Consider the following 19,194-nt stretch of genomic DNA (forward strand, 5'->3'; position numbering starts at 1 on the left):
GGTGTTTAAAAATTTATTACGTCACACGACTTAGCAAGAGATGGCAATTATACACTGTTTGTCAGAAACGTGTACCCACATTGATCAGCTGATAGTTGTAAACAGACTAGGATCAGCCGATAGATGTAAACAGACTAGGACCAGCTGATGATCGTACGCAGACTATCAGCTGGTAGTCGTATAATGACAAGGACCAGCTGATAGCCACAAATAGACTAGATATCAGCTGATATCTGTAAACAGACTAGGATCAGGTGATGTTCGTACACATACCTAGATCACTTTGTTCCTAGGTGGCAAGGAAATGTCAAATAACCACAACTCACCCTCAGTAAAGTCAACTCCTCAGATCATAACCAATAAGACATAAAAAAAAAAATGAGCTTCAAGTCCAAGATAGAAAAAGCTAAGCAAAAAGCACATAGTAACAGCTAATTTTATGAACACAGCTAAACCTCTACTGAAGTGATATGATACATTAGTGTAGTACATTGAAACACACACTATCAAGTCGGTTTACCGTTGGCTTTTTTCTAGACTGTTGATGTTATAGATAGAAAATGATATATAAAATGACTGCCAAAAAACAACAACGCAATGTTGTACTTCACATAGCTTTATGATCACCCTTTTTTCACTTTATTTGTAGAATGTCTCTCAATATATAAAACTACTGTGAAGAATATTATTGTTCCATGTTCCTCTCGTGACTTTTTCACATTAGCCAGGCAAAGCTTTGATAATGTGAACAATCACGAAAACACCTGGAACACCATTACTTTTCACTGTGGTTATAACATATTAAGATATACGTTTCTTGTGATTTTACTGATATATATATATATATATATATATATATATATATATATATATATATATATATATATATATATATATATATATATATATATATATGTCGTGCCCAAAAGGTAAAATTGGCCGATTAGCAAGAACTCATTTAAAAATCAAGTCTTTTCTAAAATTTTCTCTTATAAGTTTAAAGATATATTTTTCCTTTAATGTTAATGTAAAAATTAATAATTTGTACGAACAGATGCTTAGGAAACTTACCTAACCTTACTTTAACAAGCGCAGTTTAATTTAGCCTAATCCAACTTTATAAACTTCAGATAAATTTACAATAATTTAATAATAAATAAACACAATGAAATATACGCATATATATATATATATATATATATATATATATATATATATATATATATATATATATATATATATATATATATATATATATATATATATATATATATATATATATATATATATATATATATATATATATATATATCGTGCCGTATAGGTAAAATTGGTTGATTAGCCAGAATACATTTAAAATTAAGTCCTTCCTAAAATTTTCTATTACGGGTTTAAAGATATATTTTTTCATTTATGTTAACGTAAAAATTAATAATTTTGTACCAAAAGAACCTTAGAAAACTTACCTGACCTTATTATAACAAGCACAATTTAATTTAGCCTAGTCCAACTAAATATGTTTTAGATAAATTTACAATAATGGAGTAATAAACACAATGAAATATATTATTTTCGTTAGGTTCAGAATAATTTTTGCGAAATTATTGCATTCACAAATTTTCGCTTGCCTTATTCGGCAAGAAGAGCGTTGGTATTTAAGCCAAAATCTCAAGTTTTACCTACTAGGCACGACATATATATATGTAATTTATAATGAAAAATACTGATCTTTATTTATGTAATGTGGGTTAGGTTAAGTTACTAAAATTTTTTGGTGCAATTGAAAAATGCACCATTGGGTTATCTTTTTAATGCATTTGTTAAAATTTTTGAGAGGAAAAATATAATTGCATGAAAATCCTGCTTGCATGACCATTTTATCTAAAATAACGATATATATATGTATATATATATATATATATATATATATATATATATATATATATATATATATATATATATATATATATATATATATATATATATATATATATATGTTTGATGTTCAATTACAAAAATTTTATGATTGTGAAAAATAAAGCGATGTGCCTCTTGATGGATTTCTTCAGTCATAAGAAAACTTGTAGCTTCATGACGAGTTACTGAGAGACAGACCCACCAAGTTCCTCCAGTAGTGAGCTGGCTTCTTCACACGCTTTTTTTTAAGATTTGTTTATAATTTCACTGACCACTTAAACAGTTCCGAGTCTGTAATCTTTTGCCTTGTTTTCTCCACTTTCTTTATGGGTATGCCAACACCTCACATTCTGCTGATTCATAAGTATCACATGATAACGAGAAACTTGTGCGTTTAGCTTAGCTTGTGTTACGTGTTTTATCTCGTATAATCACCCACACCTGATAACACATATGATTATGTTCTAGCAAGTGGGTAATTTTGTTCATTTTACGAACAGTAGAAATGTATCTACGAGACTCACAGAGTCGAGGTTCGTCGTCTTATAAACACTGAGGGACTCGAAGCAGCTGGTGGGGGAGAGGGGTAATTACCACTGATGGATAATCACGTTGTCAATGTTAAATACTTCGTATCACATAGACTAAACCGCCACGGTCTTTATCTAATGAATAATGTTATGCTTGTCCTCATATACTGAGGTTTCCAATAACTGCACTAAAGAAGTCTTATCTTCAAAGGAATCACAAGAATTGAGTAATATATATATATATATATATATATATATATATATATATATATATATATATATATATATATATATATATATATATATATATATATATATATGTATATATATATATATATATATATATATATATATATATATATATATATATATATATATATATATATATATATAATTATTATTATTATTATTACCAAAATCGTACTATGGTGAAAGTATTCGTCTATATTTCAAGACAACCACATGTGGGAGAGGTAGCTGTTGATGATATTGTTTGTTTGTAGCAAAAGTAATCGATCCAATAAATTTACTGGTAGATCTAAGCAACTTAGTATGTTGTTTACAACGTTTAAAACTGAACTGTAATAGAATAAAAGTGCGTCCTTCAAATTCTGTTTAACTGTTAATCAAAATGTTCTATAATAAAGGGAAAAAAGATTTATTTTAAGAACTGTAATTTATATATATCATCCATAACTTCTCTTAGGTTAGTTTACCCTCTTTCTTATAATATTCTTAAGGATGTCTTCATATACAGACGAAATGTTAGACTTTTTCCTTTCATATATATATACATATATATATATATATATATATATATATATATATATATATATATATATATATATATATATATATATATATATATATATATATATATATATATATATATATATATATATATATATATATATATATAATCTCCTTATATTGTTCTTTCACAAAATAGCGCATGTATATCTTATTGAATTTATCACAAGCACATGCAAAACTCTCCACAAAGTCCGACACGTCTACAATTTACTAACACCACTCCACTTTCTGGTGTGTGTCTCTTGTATGTGTACTTTCCAACAACAATAAGTTACATCACAGCTGTACAGACACTTGTGTAGAAAAATGTACTCACTCTAATTATATATTGAGTATTTTGAAGATTATTTCTTCTTTCCGTCCCTCCACTGTTATCACTTTAATCACCACTTCAGTTGGTTCTTGTTATCAGTACTACGAGCAGATTGATTTTTTCTGTGTTTTCTTTTTGTTATTACTAACATGAGTCTTGTTCCAATATATTGCCTTTAAACAAAACATGTACAAATAATATGATAGTGACACAGATATAACAGAAATATGTTACAGACAACAGTAAATATATATGATATGCTTTTATTACACTGATATGTAATTATAAGTAATACCCGAGTACATATACCGAGCAGAAAAATATAATATAAAACGTTACATTGACATTTAATTATATTCAGCGACAAAATAAGGGGGAAAAAAAGTGTTTATGATGACACGCGTCGGTGATACAAAAAGTGAAACAGCATTATAATGTTCCTATTGTCGAATGTTAGAAATGATTTAATTTTAGTAATGGACAACTCAGTGATGAGGGGAGTAACACCGAGACCGGACTAGTAGAGCAAGCCTGTGTTTACACAACGTTATTGTTTACAAAGACACCCAAGTAAACACTATGACATATTAATTAGAAAACATTTTCTAATAAATATGTCCTAATGTTTGCTTACGTGTCTTTCTAAACTAATTTGTCGGGATCTATCATCAAGGTTTATACCACACAACGTTATGCTTTAAAGATGAGCATTTTTGAATCATGACTTCGAGCAAAATGTTACGTGTTAAAGCATTGCTCTACTGTGTTGCGTTACCCCTCCATTAAGCCAGTGATTGATGTATGGGATTCCGTTTTACTCTTTATCGGGCAGGTCAACGTTACATAAATAAAGTTCTAGTCTGGGCCTAAAATGAAACCGAAATCTGTGTCTTTGAGTGTATTAGGCGAGACTACTTATGTGTACAGACCCACATAAAGAAGCAGATTTACATGTCAAACTCTCCTCTCTCTTTCCATTTGGAAGAGTAGGGAAGGGGCGAGTTGAGGCTGATTTAGAACTCTTGATCCAGGGAAAGGGAGCTACCTTTCCCTGTGTTGGATCATGTGTAAATTAATTCCCTTTCATATGGTGATGCAAAGGACTTCAGAAACTTTTACCTATCCAGAATTTTCATATAAAGAAATTTAGTCCTGTGCTCCAGTTCCTTAAATCAAGCCTGAATGCCCTCCAGTACATTATGTGCTTTGTAACCCCAACAGGCTTAGAGCTCCCCAGTGAATGTAATAATAATAATAAGAACATTAATAATAAGATACAATAATAATAATAATAATAACGGCAAAAACAACAATAATAAAATAATAATTATTATTACTATTATAACAATGTTATAAGAGCATTAGATTTCGCACGTGAAATCTGTGATCAATAGCTCAGAATGACCAATTAAGTTTCCCTCTGATTGGCTAAGAATCCTTAATGTTTTTACGTTGAAAGAGATGGGGAGGCAGTAGATAAACGTGTTCAAAGCTGCTAATGTCGTCTGATTGACCGGCAGTTCAGCTTGCTAGAGTCAGTAGTCACACAAAGGCCAGGATCAGCCGTTCACGAATCAGGATCAGCTGATATCCGACCAAAATCAGCTGACAGCGGTAAACAGACCAAAAGCACCTGACCTGACAGGGCCAGCTAATGGTCGTACACTCTCTAGCGTCAGCTGCTTTTAGTATAAGTGATAACCGATCTAGTTGGTATTAATATCTTTGTAACGTTGTGCTTTCCCCGATAAAGTGAAAACAGGAAAAAAGGGTAAAAAATAGCTCTAAGATATTTCATTGGATATTTTAATCAAACAAAATAAAATCCACTCTATCATAGTTTCTTTGATTTAAAAAAAAAACTAAATTTGTAATAATTTTTCCCCAATATAAAGGAATGTTTGTAACTGATATGTCAATTGAAGTGATATATTCCATATGATTGTCGTACGAATCTCTTGACGTTAGCAGCAAACCCCCTTACGTAACCTCCATACTGAGCATTCAGAAACATAATAATATACTTCGGTTGTGGGATGTGTCCCAGGTAGCATCCTACAAGAGGGCAGCGGAGTGCCGGTGCAGGTCACTGTAGGCGTGGGCGTGATCTGCGGGCGCTGGTGGGGGCGGTGATGCCCCGCGATCGTCACACAGGAGCTGATCTGAGTATTGTGCGTCGTCGTCACTGTATGGCTCCTGCGACACGGGTACTGGATGTGGACGGACGACGCTGTAGTACTGCGGGGCGCCCACGGTGCTGTACCTGACGGGGTGCTGCTGCTGCTCCTGCTGGTAACTCAGGTCGCTAGAGCCGTAGATATGGCCGTTAGGACCACGGAGAGGACTCCGGTTAGTGGCCCGAGTATGGCGCCCCAGCGTGTAGAACTGTGGGGTGGGAACGGTAGGCATACTAGGAGGTTCCTCTGCCTCCCGTGAGCAGCGCTCCACTTTGGTCACGTCAGGAATAGACATAGAGAGTCCCCGACGTCCCATAACTTCCTCGCCGTCTCCTTCCCGCCTAAGAGGGGAAGGGGACACCTGCTCCACGTGCATGATCTCACAAGCAGGAGGCTGGAGCTCTGGAGACTTGCAAGTAGCCCTTCTCTCCTCAGAAGGAGTATCGGCCAGGTCCGTGGCGTCCTGGCGCGAAGATTCAGGGTCCTGGTTGAGTAGGATGCTGCCGCGGGAGGAGGACCTCACCACGACACTCCCGCCGTTGACTAGACTAGCGGCGGCCTTCTCCGGGTCTTCAGGTTGCTGGCGTCGCCTGTTGAGGCGTCGCTTGAGAGTAGACGGCAGGCAGTAGCAGTAAGTGGCAACGAGGATCACCACCAGCAGCAGGCCTCCTACACACCCACTGATCACTGCGGCCTTCTCGCTGCCCACTATACCCGCATCCGCACCGTACCCGCCCAGACCTGAAGACAAACCCGATCCTCCTGTTAAGCGGGAAACAAGAGACAGCGTCAGGAAATAAATGCTCCAACCTACATCACATTCACTGCTTATGATAACTACTGCTACAGGATGTTTTACTCGTAGGAGGCCCAGAGTTGGTACTCCCGTAGTAGTAACCATCATGTTGTATATTATGTCTGAAGTACAGTGCCTGCACTCTGAAGGAGGGGTGTTAATGTTGCAGTTTCATAACTGTAGTGTAAGCGCGCCTTTGGCAAGACAGTGATGGAATGAATGATAGTGAAAGTTTTTCTTTTTCGGGCCACCCTGCCTTGGTGGGAAACGGCCGATGTGTTAAACGCTAACTCTTGATCTCTTAGAAGTAAAAGACCCCGAGTTATCGTTTATTTCAGAAATATACAAAAAAGCCGGTTACAACTACGGGAGTATAACTCTGGGCCTCCTAAGAGTGAAACCCCCTGTATAACGAGCACACTTATGGGTCGAAAGATTTTTTAAAGTATCCTCAGATACGCTTTCACAACAATAAAATATATGGCATTCATTACCTCGAAATCTGAATTATGTATAACGTCCAACGATATGTTTTCATATAAACGCATACAACTGAGATTATTATATAGGTTACTACATAAAATAACAATGGTTATAACCTCCTATTGCCAGGGACTTGATCATCCCTATGGATTTATCGCTCCTGTATGAATATAAAAATAATAATAATTACATTTTCCATTATCAAAATCTTAATTTTTTAACACGTCGGTCGTCTCCCACCGAGGCAGGGTGACCCAAAAAGAAAGAAAATCCTCAAAAAGAAAAAACTTTCATCATCATTCAACACTTTCACCTCTCTCATACATAATCACTGTCTTTGCAGAGGCGCTCTTATACGACAGTTCAGAAGTCTCTCCAAATTGCCAATATCCCAAACCCCTCCTTTAAAGTGCAGGCATTGCACTTTCTATTTCCAGGACTCAAGTCCGGCTCACCGGTTTCCCTGAATCCATCACAAAATATTACCCTGCTCATACTGCAACAGCTCGTCAGGTCCCAAATACCATTCGTCTCCATTCACTCCTATCTAACACGCTCACACATGCTTGCAGGAAGTCCAAGCCCCTCACTCACAAAATTATCTTAATTTTTTTTTTCAACAAGTCGGCCGTCTCCCACCGAGGCAGGGTGACCCAAAAAGGAAAGAAAATCCCCAAAAAGAAAATACATTCATCATCATTCAACACTTTCACCACACTCACACATTATCACTGCTTTTGTAGAGGTGCTCAGAATACAACAGTTTAGAAGCATATACGTATAAAGATACACAACATATCCCTCCAAACTGCCAATATCCCAAACCCCTCCTTTAAAGTGCAGGCATTGTACTTCCCATTTCCAGGACTCAAGTCCGACTATATGAAAATAACCGGTTTCCCTGAATCCCTTCACTAAATATTACCCTGCTCACACTCCAACAGATCGTCAGGTCCCAAGTATCATTCGTCTCCATTCACTCCTATCTAACACGCTCATGCACGCTTGCTGGAAATCCAAGCCCCTCGCCCACAAAACCTCCTTTACCCCCTCTTTCCAACCCTTTCGAGGACGACCCCTACCCCTCCTTCCTTCCCCTATAGATTTATATGCTTTCCATGTCATTCTACTTTGATCCATTCTCTCTAAATGACCAAACCACCTCAACAACCCCTCTTCTGCCCTCTGACTAATGCTTTTATTAACTCCACACCTTCTCCTAATTTCCACACTCCGAATTTTCTGCATAATATTTACACCACACATTGCCCTTAGACAGGACATCTCCACTGCTTCCAACCGTCTCCTCGCTGCTGCATTGACCACATAAGCTTCACATACATATAAGAGTGTTGGTACTACTATACTTTCATACATTCCCTTCTTTGCCTCCATAGATAACGTTTTTAGACTCCACATATACCTCAACTATCTTAATATAAACATTAAATCACAAGATTCTTATTTTTGACATAATTCGATATATAGATTCATTTCGTTTTTATTCATGTATAATGACGATTGATTTAGGTGTAAGACCTAACTGAGGTGAATAAAGTTAAATATATTGTTAACTAGCGAACAGCGAACGAAGAGTCGAGCCTGCACTAACAGAATAAATCAAAGACTTAGCAAAACAAGCCATTATTTGCCATCGTTTCGCCCAAAGGTGAGCGTTGTTCAAGTCACAATTGGGTGAAACATTGTTTGATAGTCCTGTATTACAAAATTACTGATAGGCAGCGCGTCTTTCCCGAGCTTACAGGACGGAGGATCGAGCCTCCGCGACTCCTGGCGAGAAATAGCCCACAAAGGTTAAGCGCTTTACACGAGACTCTGAAAGCAGCAAAACTTACCAGGGCCTCTGGCTCTGATGGTGACCTGATCGGTGGCTGGGGGTCGAGGCAACCAAAGAGCTGCAGGGTTGCTGGGTGGACCTCGGTTACCGTGTCTGTCTACCGCACGCAGACACACCCACAACACCTTCTGTAATGTCAAATACATGGGAGTCTTTTCTTCTTGTTTCCTGGTAATAGGTGATATATAACCTACCCTCTACGGATTTAACGCTTCCCACTGACTCTAATAACAATAATAACAACTGTAACGACTACTACTACTAACACTACTACTATTACTACTACTACTACTACTACTGCTACTACTACTACTACTACTACTACTACTACTAATAATAATAATAATAATAATAATAATAATAATAATAATAATAATAATAACAATAATAATAACAATAATAATAATAATGAAACAGCAAAATTTCGATCACTTGGGAAGGATAAATGTATAATAAATAGCAGTGTGCTTATATCGCGAACAGCGGACGGAGGGTCCAGTTTCCATCACTGCTTGCGCTGAATGAACAGCAATAGTTTAGTGCTTCACATAAATGTAATCTATTGCCATTACATATTAATACAAACTTCCATTGAACAATGAAATATAACGTTATGCTTAGCAGTGATGTCTATCTTTTTCTTTCCATACACTATATATATTATATATATATATATGTCGTGCCGAATAGGCAGAACTTACGATCTTGGCTTAAATAGCAACGCCATATAGGACAAGCGAAAATTTGTGTATGCAGTAATTTCGCCAAAATCATTCTGAACCTAACGAAAAAAATATATTTCACTGTGTTTGTTTAGTATTAAATTACTGTAAACAAATCTAAAATGTATTTAGTTGGGTTAGGCTAAAATAAATTGTTCTTGTTATAATAAGGTTAGGTAAGTTTTCTAAGATTCTTTTGGTGCAAAATTAAAAATTTTTACATTAACATTAATGAAAATAATATATCTTTAAACGTATAAGAGAAAATTTTAGAAAGGATTTAATTTTAAATGAGTTCTTGGTAATTGACCAGTTTTACATATTCGGCACGACATATATATATATGTATATATATGTATATATATATATATATATATATATATATATATATATATATATATATATATATATATATATATATATATATATATATATATATACTTATAGGATATGAAAATATTAAAGGGTAGTGATAATAATGACTGACAAACGACCTAACATACAAAGTGCAACATTTGACACTCGTGGTCCAAGGGTAAAAATGTTCACTTGTTACTATAGAGTTAAAGTCAACATGATTCCTTATCGACACAATCAAGAGCATATCAAAGCTCTCATAGCCTCGGCAAAGTAAAATTACAGGGTGGATGATGTGAACATTTAGAACAAGCGATACTGCGCTATTGATGGCATTCTTCAAAGCATGTTTGCTCTCTCGTTTGGAATACTGCCCTGTGCTAGCATCCCTTTGTGACACTTTCGAACTAGAATATATACAGATTTAACTGATTGTAAAGTATCAGTAAAGCATTTAACTGCCTGGGATCTCTCCTCTGTGGAACAAAGCTGAAATATATATCTCGTAATACATACATTGAAAATATTCGAGGGTCAGATTCCGAATCCGCACATTGAAAAAATGTTACAGTGAGATATAGGTGGCAAAGTAACAAACATGTTGAGGTGATAAGATTTTGTTCGAATTTTTAACCCGCAGGGTTAGCCACTCAGGATTACTCAGTTAAGTCAGTGCGTCATCGGGGACTGTTTGTCTTATTTCCATCGGAGTTCTTTAACCTTGTCCCCCAGGAAGTGACCCACAACAGTCCACTAACACCCAGGTACCTACTCGCAGCTAGGCGAACAGAGACAGCAGGTGTAAGGAAACATGCCCAACCTTTCCACCAGTGCCGGGGATCAAACCACGGACACTCAGGATATGAATTGAGTTAGCATCCATAGCCCCTTCATAACTCTTCAACCTTCTTTTTGAATGACCCACATGGATTTAGCGATTAACATAAATTAATTATTCAGCCTTCTACCAGTATATATTCCTGGAACAAAAGTATAAATTTTCACTAGGATGAAAAAAAACGAAAAGTAAATCATACTACTGCTCGGCGTCCCTTCCTCTCCATAAGTAACACTCAAATATTTTTCACCTTCTCATGGACGGTGAGAGCGACGGCCGCCCTCTCCTTGTTAGTTGCCGGAGCTGGAACTGGGAGTCCTCTGATCCTCTCTCCTGTGCACTTGAGAGCCGCCTGAGACTTGGTAGGAGCTACGTAACCCTCGTAGACATGAGCACGTCCCCAGTCCCTGTCCTCGCCCACCGCTGTCCAGTCGAGCACCACCCGTCCGCTGGAGTGGTTCACCCAGGCCACCAGGTCCATGATCCTGAAGAACAAGGTCATAATACCATGGCCGATACGATTTACAACTCATAAAGTGGAGATAAAGCACAAGATCCCATTTCAGTCTGTACTGGATCATTATGAAGTCGCTCATAATTGCGTCCCTTCAGAAGAGTGAATTAATGTTTGTGAGGGACTCTTGACTAAAAAAACTGTAGCTAACCTTCTTTCTTGATACACCCCGATACACCCCGTCAACTAACTACATGTAAACCACCTGGTGGTTCACACTTACACTCACCCATTGACTATAAACACAGAAATACGAATCTTAATCTTAAAATAATGAATCCTAACTAGTCATAAGTTTTCCTATGATACTCCAATATAGACACTATGTATTATGCCAAAACAAAAGCATTCACATTGCTAAACTCACAAACTATAATGTAGTCACTTAGCTTTAATACCATAATCTGTAATAATTTAAAGTTTAGAATTAATCTAAGTCTGCCCAAAATGCCTAGCCATGCTAGGTGTCCTAGTGGCCCCCTCTGTAAGTAGTATTTTAAAACTTGTAAACCACACAATATTCAAAATCTGTAAACCCCGCATTGTAACCCTTATAGAGAATAAACTTGATTGATTGATTGATTGATTGATTGATTTAATCTTACCTAATCACCCTCCCACTCGTAAGTATCACTTGATAATTCTGAGGAGGCTTAGTGATTCCCGTGACTAATAAAAATAACTATAATAAAAGCGTTAACTTAAATATTTCAAGAATTTCTCTTCACGAACTTCATTTCATAAATGTACATTTTATCTTTATGAAGGGACAATACTATAAATCAGATTTATTGCGATATTAAGTGAACTTGTTTGTGTGTGTGTTTTCAAGAGGAAGTATAACCGAGTGCAAACTAAGGTTAGCACTAATGGGCTTCTTATGATATACTGTTAGATCTTCTTTACATCTTCTACCTTCAAGGGAAATAAATAAATATATAAATATATATATATATATATATATATATATATATATATATATATATATATATATATATATATATATATATATATATTATATGTATATATATATATGTATATATATATATATATATATATATATATATATATATATATATATATATATATATATATATATATATATATATATATATATATATATATAAGTAGTGATGAATGCGGCTGAGTGGCTCCTACGGCTGAGTGGCTCCTCCTGAAAAGGTCTGCGGCTGAGTGGTTCCTTTTCCTGAGTGGCTCCCTTTCCTGAGCGGACTCCTTCTGCGCCTGCGCGCCCGCCCGCGCCTTCTGCAGCGCCTTCTGCAGCGTCGTCCGGATCGCCCCCGCTCCCCGAATTTTTTCCGATTTTTTTCGATTTTTTTTTTGAATTTTATTTTCTTGTGCTCTCCATCTCCTCAGATCAAATTTTTGAGGTTCCCCCTCCCACTTTCACCCCATCCCAATTTTTTTTCGATTTTTTTTTGAATTTCATTTTCTTATGGTCTCCTCAGATCAAGTTCTCTGAATTCCCCCCTCTGGGGGTAAGCATTCAAAATGGACTCCCACTTTCACCCCAAATATTCCTGCTCTACTTCCTTGGATCAAGTTTTTTGGATTCCCCCCAGTGGGGGTAAGCATTCAAAATGGACTCCCACTTGCATCTCAAATTCCCTGCTCCATTTCCTCGGAACAAGTTTTTCTCGAAATCAAAGACTGCATCTCCTTGGATCAAGTTTTTCTCGATAATACCAAGACTCCATCTCCTTGGATCAAGTTTTTGGATTCTCCCCTCTGGGGGTAAGCATTCAAATGAACTCCTCCTATGGGGCATGGTACTTTCTCTTACTACAGGTCTAAACAAGTGTGATGTCACCCCCACCTGTGTTTACTCGGCGGTCAGTGACGTCACGTGATGACCTCACACATACAGGCTGAATCTTGTCGACTTCCCCCTATGTCAGTGACGTCACGTGATGACCCCACACACACAGGCTGAATCTTGTCGACTTCCCCCTACACATTTTTCACTCTTAACCCAGGATAACCCAAATAATTTCACTTTTTTTTTCGTTAATACCCACAACAATCCACAATTTCTTTACAAAATACAACACAAGTCTAGACATTTTTCTCGTTTTAACTATTTCATCAGAAAAAGTCACCACAACACTTACAACTTATAACCACTTTTCGATAAATTCACTAGTCACAATTTTACATATTACGAAGTTAATATGCACACACACCTCACTTTACTTTGAACACCTTCAAAACACTCTCATAAATCATTTGAATACTCACAAAAATACCTTTGAACATTTCCAAACAACACTGAAACACTTCCAAAATATAATTTTGAGTACTCCCAAATACACCACTGAATACTACTAAAACACCACTGAATACAGTCAAACCACCACCAAAATCACCATAAACTAAGATCAACATAACAGACTAACACCCATTTTCACACAAATCCCCTCAAATCACTATAACGAAGACGATTACCAATTTCTATGAGTACACTCTCCTCCAACTAAGATATAACATGAACGCAAAAAAAAAAAAAAAAAAACATGGTGCCCTGGTGGTTAACGCTCTCGCTTCACACGGTGAGGGCCTGGGTTCGATTCCCAGCCAGAGTAGAAACATTGGACGTGTTTCTTTCCACCTGTTGTCTATGTTCCCCATCAGTAAAATGGGTACTTGGGTGTTAGTCGACTGGTGTGGGTCGCATCCTGGGACACTGACCTAAGGAGGCCTGGTCACAGACCGGGCCGCGGGGGCGTTGACCCCCGGAACTCACTCCAGGTAAACTCCAGGTAAACCAAACACACATGGAGTATGATCATAGTAAACAGGTGATATTACAATATGCAAGACAACCACCATAAAAACAAGATTGATCTACCAAGCACTTTCGTGATTTCTCACATTTCCATGATACTGTGATATATATAGAAGCAGAGAGATAAATGGGGGAATTGAACCGTGGTCTTGGGACTGGAAGGTCCAGTGCTTTATTGATGAGCTACGGAAATTCTAATAGGGACGATCTGAAAACAGAACTTCGCAGTAAATTTATCCTTACCTTCCTCAAAACCCTATGGCCTACGAACTCAATTTAATTCGTAATAAACGACTACCGAATACTTTCTTGTTTACACTGGCTGGGCAGGTTAATTAGTCAGCTCTGTATAACCTCCACTTAGCTGGGACTCTTGACAAGGTAATGTTGGGCCCTTCCTAGTGGTGTTCTCTGTCTCTCTCTCGTTTCTCTCTCTCACTCTCTCTCTCTCTCTCTACCTCTTTCTCCCTCTCTCTCTCCCTTCTTCTCTCTCTCTCTCTCTCTCTCTCTCTCTCTCTCTCTCTCTCTCTCCCTCCTTCTCTCTCTCTCTCTCTCTCTCTCTCTCTCTCTCTCTCTCTCTCTGTCTCTCTCTCCCTTTCTTTCTCTCTCTCTCAAGCATACATTATAGGCCGGTTTCACTAACGAGTATTGTTAAAGGTCTTAAGTCACTGGAGAAAAGCTGATGAAACATCTAAAGCAAAGCCAATTGAAGAAGTTTTATGTGATCAGCAAAATCCTACATATCTATTTATTTTACTATAGCAACGATACTAAATGAATTAGTCCACTGCATTAAATTGGAATTAATAAGACATGCATATTTTTTTTTATTTGTGTTTGTTGATGCTCAAATAATTCATATCTTCTTCATACATTAAAGACTCTTTCACTTTCTTTAGATTAATCCCTCTCACCTTCTATTCCTCAGGAGCTGTATGGCCTATACAGGCTTTGCACTTACTTATGATAATAATAATAATAATAATAATAATAATAATAATAATAATAATAATAATAATAATAATAATAATAATAATAATAATAATAATAATAATAGAAATAATAATAATAATAATAATAATAATAATAATAATAATAACAATAATAATAATAATAATAATAATAATAATAATAATAATAATAATAATTATAATAATCGTCAAACCAATCATATAATATACCAAGCCCATTAATTTTCATATGACCGCCTAACATTACCACAATCACATTAATTCCTCCCTTCTAGGGAAGGGTACCTTGGTGATGGTGAAGGGCTCTTGTTCCGAGAAACTGGAGCGTCCCTCGGATCAACCCACATTACCTCCCATTCCCCAGGCGCTGAATGATCCATTACGAAATTAGCATTTTTCTCTGAGTACAAATGTAAGTATTCTGAGTGTACTCTGACGGTGTAAATAAATGTTCATTATGAGGCTGCCTGGTCAGTGGTATCAGCGTAGATGTTGTTAAATTACACACAGGTAACTGATAATGAGTGATTATATATGTAAAGTCACAAACACACAAACACACACACACACACACACGCACAACTTACTTGGCAGGAGGAATCTTGTCTCTGCTGACAACATGACCCTCAAGGATATCGAGCGTAGGTCCTGTAACCTGTCGTGTGAAAGGTGGCGACTCCCGCGTATGGGCGTAGGGGACGACAGTACCACAGCAGGAGGGAGACGCCCACGACCTGTCGTCCTCAAAGCCACCGAAGGCCAGCTGCTGGGACACGCAGTTACGCAACGAATCATGTTAATTAGTTAAGTGATTCTTTCAAGGGAACGGTAAGGTGTTCATCTTAGAGGCAGGTGTATATCTCTGTCTATACCGAGAAGTGTAAGTCTCTGTTTATACCGAGAAGTGTAAGTCTCTGTTTATACCGAGAAGTGTAAGTCTCTGTTTATACCGAGAAGTGTATGTCACCGTCCATACCGAGAAGTGTATGTCTCTGTCCATACCGAGAAGTGCATGTCTCTGTCCATACCGAGAAGTGTATGTCTCTATTCATACCGAGAAGTGTATGTCTCTGTCCATACCGAGAAGTGCATGTCTCTGTCCATACCGAGAAGTGTATGTCTCTATTCATACCGAGAAGTGTATGTCTCTGTCCATACCGAGAAGTGCATGTCTCTGTCCATACCGAGAAGTGTATGTCTCTATTCATACCGAGAAGTGTATGTCTCTGTCCATACCGAGAAGTGCATGTCTCTGTCCATACCGAGAAGTGTATGTCTCTATTCATACCGAGAAGTGTATGTCTCTGTCCATACCGAGAAGTGCATGTCTCTGTCCATACCGAGAAGTGTATGTCTCTATTCATACCGAGAAGTGTATGTCTCTGTCCATACCGAGAAGTGCATGTCTCTGTCCATACCGAGAAGTGTATGTCTCTGTTCATACCGAGAAGCGTATGTCTCTGTGTATACCGAGAAGTGTATGTCTCTGTTCATACCGAGAAGCGTATGTCTCTATTCATACCGAGAAGTGTATGTCTCTGTTCATACCGAGAAGCGTATGTCTCTGTGTATACCGAGAAGTGTATGTCTCTGTTCATACCGAGAAGCGTATGTCTCTGTGTATACCGAGAAGTGTATGTCTCTATTCATACCGAGAAGTGTATGTCTCTATTCATACCGAGAAGTGTATGTCTCTGTCCATACCGAGAAGTGTATGTCTCTGTTCATACCGAGAAGTGTATGTCTCTGTTCATACCGAGAAGTGTATGTCTCTGTTCATACCGAGAAGTGTATGTCTCTGTGTATACCGAGAAGTGTATGTCTCTATACGAGATACAACATTACAATAATGATATACAATACTTATAAAATGAGAAATTAACACATGTGCAACACCTGGGTATCTTTATTCCACACCTGATATCTGTATTCGACACCTGTGATCTTTATTCGACACCTGATATCTGTATTCGACACCTGTGATCTTTATTCGACACCTGTGATCTTTATTCGACACCTGTGTATCCTTCTATCAAATAACAATACCTTTGTGTTGTACATGTGTCTAATTCCAACATAAAGTCGTGCATCACTCAGTGTATATACATCGAAAAATGAATGTGCCTGTGTATATACAAAGACAGTTCACTTTAATTCCCGCTTCAGGGATTTAAATATCATTGACTTGTGGTAAACAGATTACATGTAACCTTAATGGCCCTTAACAACAAATGTCCGAAACAACATTTAATCCCCTAATGCGAAAAAAATTGCTATAATTACATACCGTTAATTGCTTTTGATAATAGGCGTTATTTTTTTTCTCATCTATTAATACCTTTATAGAATTAATTAGCTCTATATATATTTTTTATTTATTGCCATTATTATTGCTAGTATTTATAATATATAAATAATAAAGTTATGGTATATTTAATTTCCTTTACTTAGCGTTACTTTTAAAATGGTGGTAATAATAATAATAATAATAATAATAATAATAATAATAATAATAATAATAATAATAATAATAATAATAATAATAATTAAATAGTTATTATTAGCAGTAGTAGTAGTAGTAGTAGTAGTAGTAGTAAAATTGTTGTTGTTGTTGTTGTTGTTGTTGTTGCTGTTGTTGTTATTGTTATTATTATTATTATTATTATTATTATCATTATTATTATTATTATTATTATTATTATTATTATTATTATTATTATTATTATTATTATTATTATTATTATTATTATTATTATTATTATTATTTATAAGAATAAAAGTTGGCTTACAGCAAAGATATTTAACTGATTCTAATTAAGTATATGCCAGCTAGAAATCGTCTATTTGTTAAATGGTTTATTCCATCAGCTCATCTGACGCCCGAGACAGGTGAAGACTGCGAGGAGGTAGGTGAGGAGACAGGTGAAGACTGCGAGGAGGTAGGTGAGGAGACAGGTGAAGACTGCGAGGAGGTAGGTGAGGAGACAGGTGAAGACTGCGAGGAGGTAGGTGAGGAGGCAGGCGATGACTGCGAGGAGGTAGGTGAGGAGACAGGCGATGACTGCGAGGAGGTAGGTGAGGAGACAGGTGAAGACTGCGAGGAGGTAGGTGAGGAGACAGGTGAAGACTGCGAGGAGGTAGGTGAGGAGACAGGCGATGACTGCGAGGAGGTAGGTGAGGAGACAGGCGATGACTGCGAGGAGGTAGGTGAGGAGACAGGTGAAGACTGCGAGGAGGTAGGTGAGGAGACAGGCGATGACTGCGAGGAGGTAGGTGAGGAGACAGGTGAAGACTGCGAGGAGGTAGGTGAGGAGACAGGCGATGACTGCGAGGAGGTAGGTGAGGAGACAGGTGAAGACTGCGAGGAGGTAGGTGAGGAGACAGGCGATGACTGCGAGGAGGTAGGTGAGGAGACAGGTGAAGACTGCGAGGAGGTAGGTGAGTAGACAGGTGAAGACTGCGAGGAGGTAGGTGAGGAGACAAGTGAAGACTGCGAGGAGGTAGGTGAGGAGACAGGTGAAGACTGCGAGGAGGTAGGTGAGTAGACAGGTGAAGACTGCGAGGAGGTAGGTGAGGAGACAAGTGAAGACTGCGAGGAGGTAGGTGAGGAGACAAGTGAAGACTGCGAGGAGGTAGGTGAGGAGACAAGTGAAGACTGCGAGGAGGTAGGTGAGGAGGCAGGTGAAGACTGCGAGGAGGTAGGTGAGGAGACAGGTGAAGACTGCGAGGAGGTAGGTGAGGAGGCAGGTGAAGACTGCGAGGAGGTAGGTGAGGAGACAGGCGATGACTGCGAGGAGGTAGGTGAGGAGACAGGTGAAGACTGCGAGGAGGTAGGTGAGGAGACAGGTGAAGACTGCGAGGAGGTAGGTGAGGAGACAGGCGATGACTGCGAGGAGGTAGGTGAGGAGACAGGTGAAGACTGCGAGGAGGTAGGTGAGGAGACAGGTGAAGACTGCGAGGAGGTAGGTGAGGAGACAGGTGAAGACTGCGAGGAGGTAGGTGAGGAGACAGGTGAAGACTGCGAGGAGGTAGGTGAGGAGGCAGGTGAAGACTGCGAGGAGGTAGGTGAGGAGACAGGTGAAGACTGCGAGGAGGTAGG

General features: G+C 37.8%; 1 protein-coding gene across 2 annotated transcripts in view; it reads right to left on the reverse strand.

Moving 5' to 3' along the window:
• Positions 1 to 5,576: 5,576 nt before the first annotated feature.
• LOC128690882 (calcium-activated chloride channel regulator 2) overlaps positions 5,577 to 19,194 on the reverse strand; it is a 645,439-nt gene continuing 631,821 nt past the window's right edge. The window contains exons 13-16 of one of the 2 annotated variants that reach the window (XM_070088300.1): positions 15,683 to 15,858; positions 11,055 to 11,289; positions 8,886 to 9,015; positions 5,577 to 6,512 (exon numbers count right to left, since the gene is read on the reverse strand). In XM_070088300.1, the coding sequence (XP_069944401.1) occupies positions 5,629 to 6,512; positions 8,886 to 9,015; positions 11,055 to 11,289; positions 15,683 to 15,858 (1,425 nt within the window). In that variant the 3' untranslated portion in view covers positions 5,577 to 5,628. Of the gene's footprint in view, positions 6,513 to 8,885; positions 9,016 to 11,054; positions 11,290 to 15,682; positions 15,862 to 19,194 lie in introns of both variants that reach the window. The other variant, XM_070088299.1, reaches the window with a different exon arrangement.

Source organism: Cherax quadricarinatus, chromosome 24, assembly GCF_038502225.1.
Source record: "Cherax quadricarinatus isolate ZL_2023a chromosome 24, ASM3850222v1, whole genome shotgun sequence".
Lineage (NCBI taxonomy): Eukaryota > Metazoa > Arthropoda > Malacostraca > Decapoda > Parastacidae > Cherax > Cherax quadricarinatus.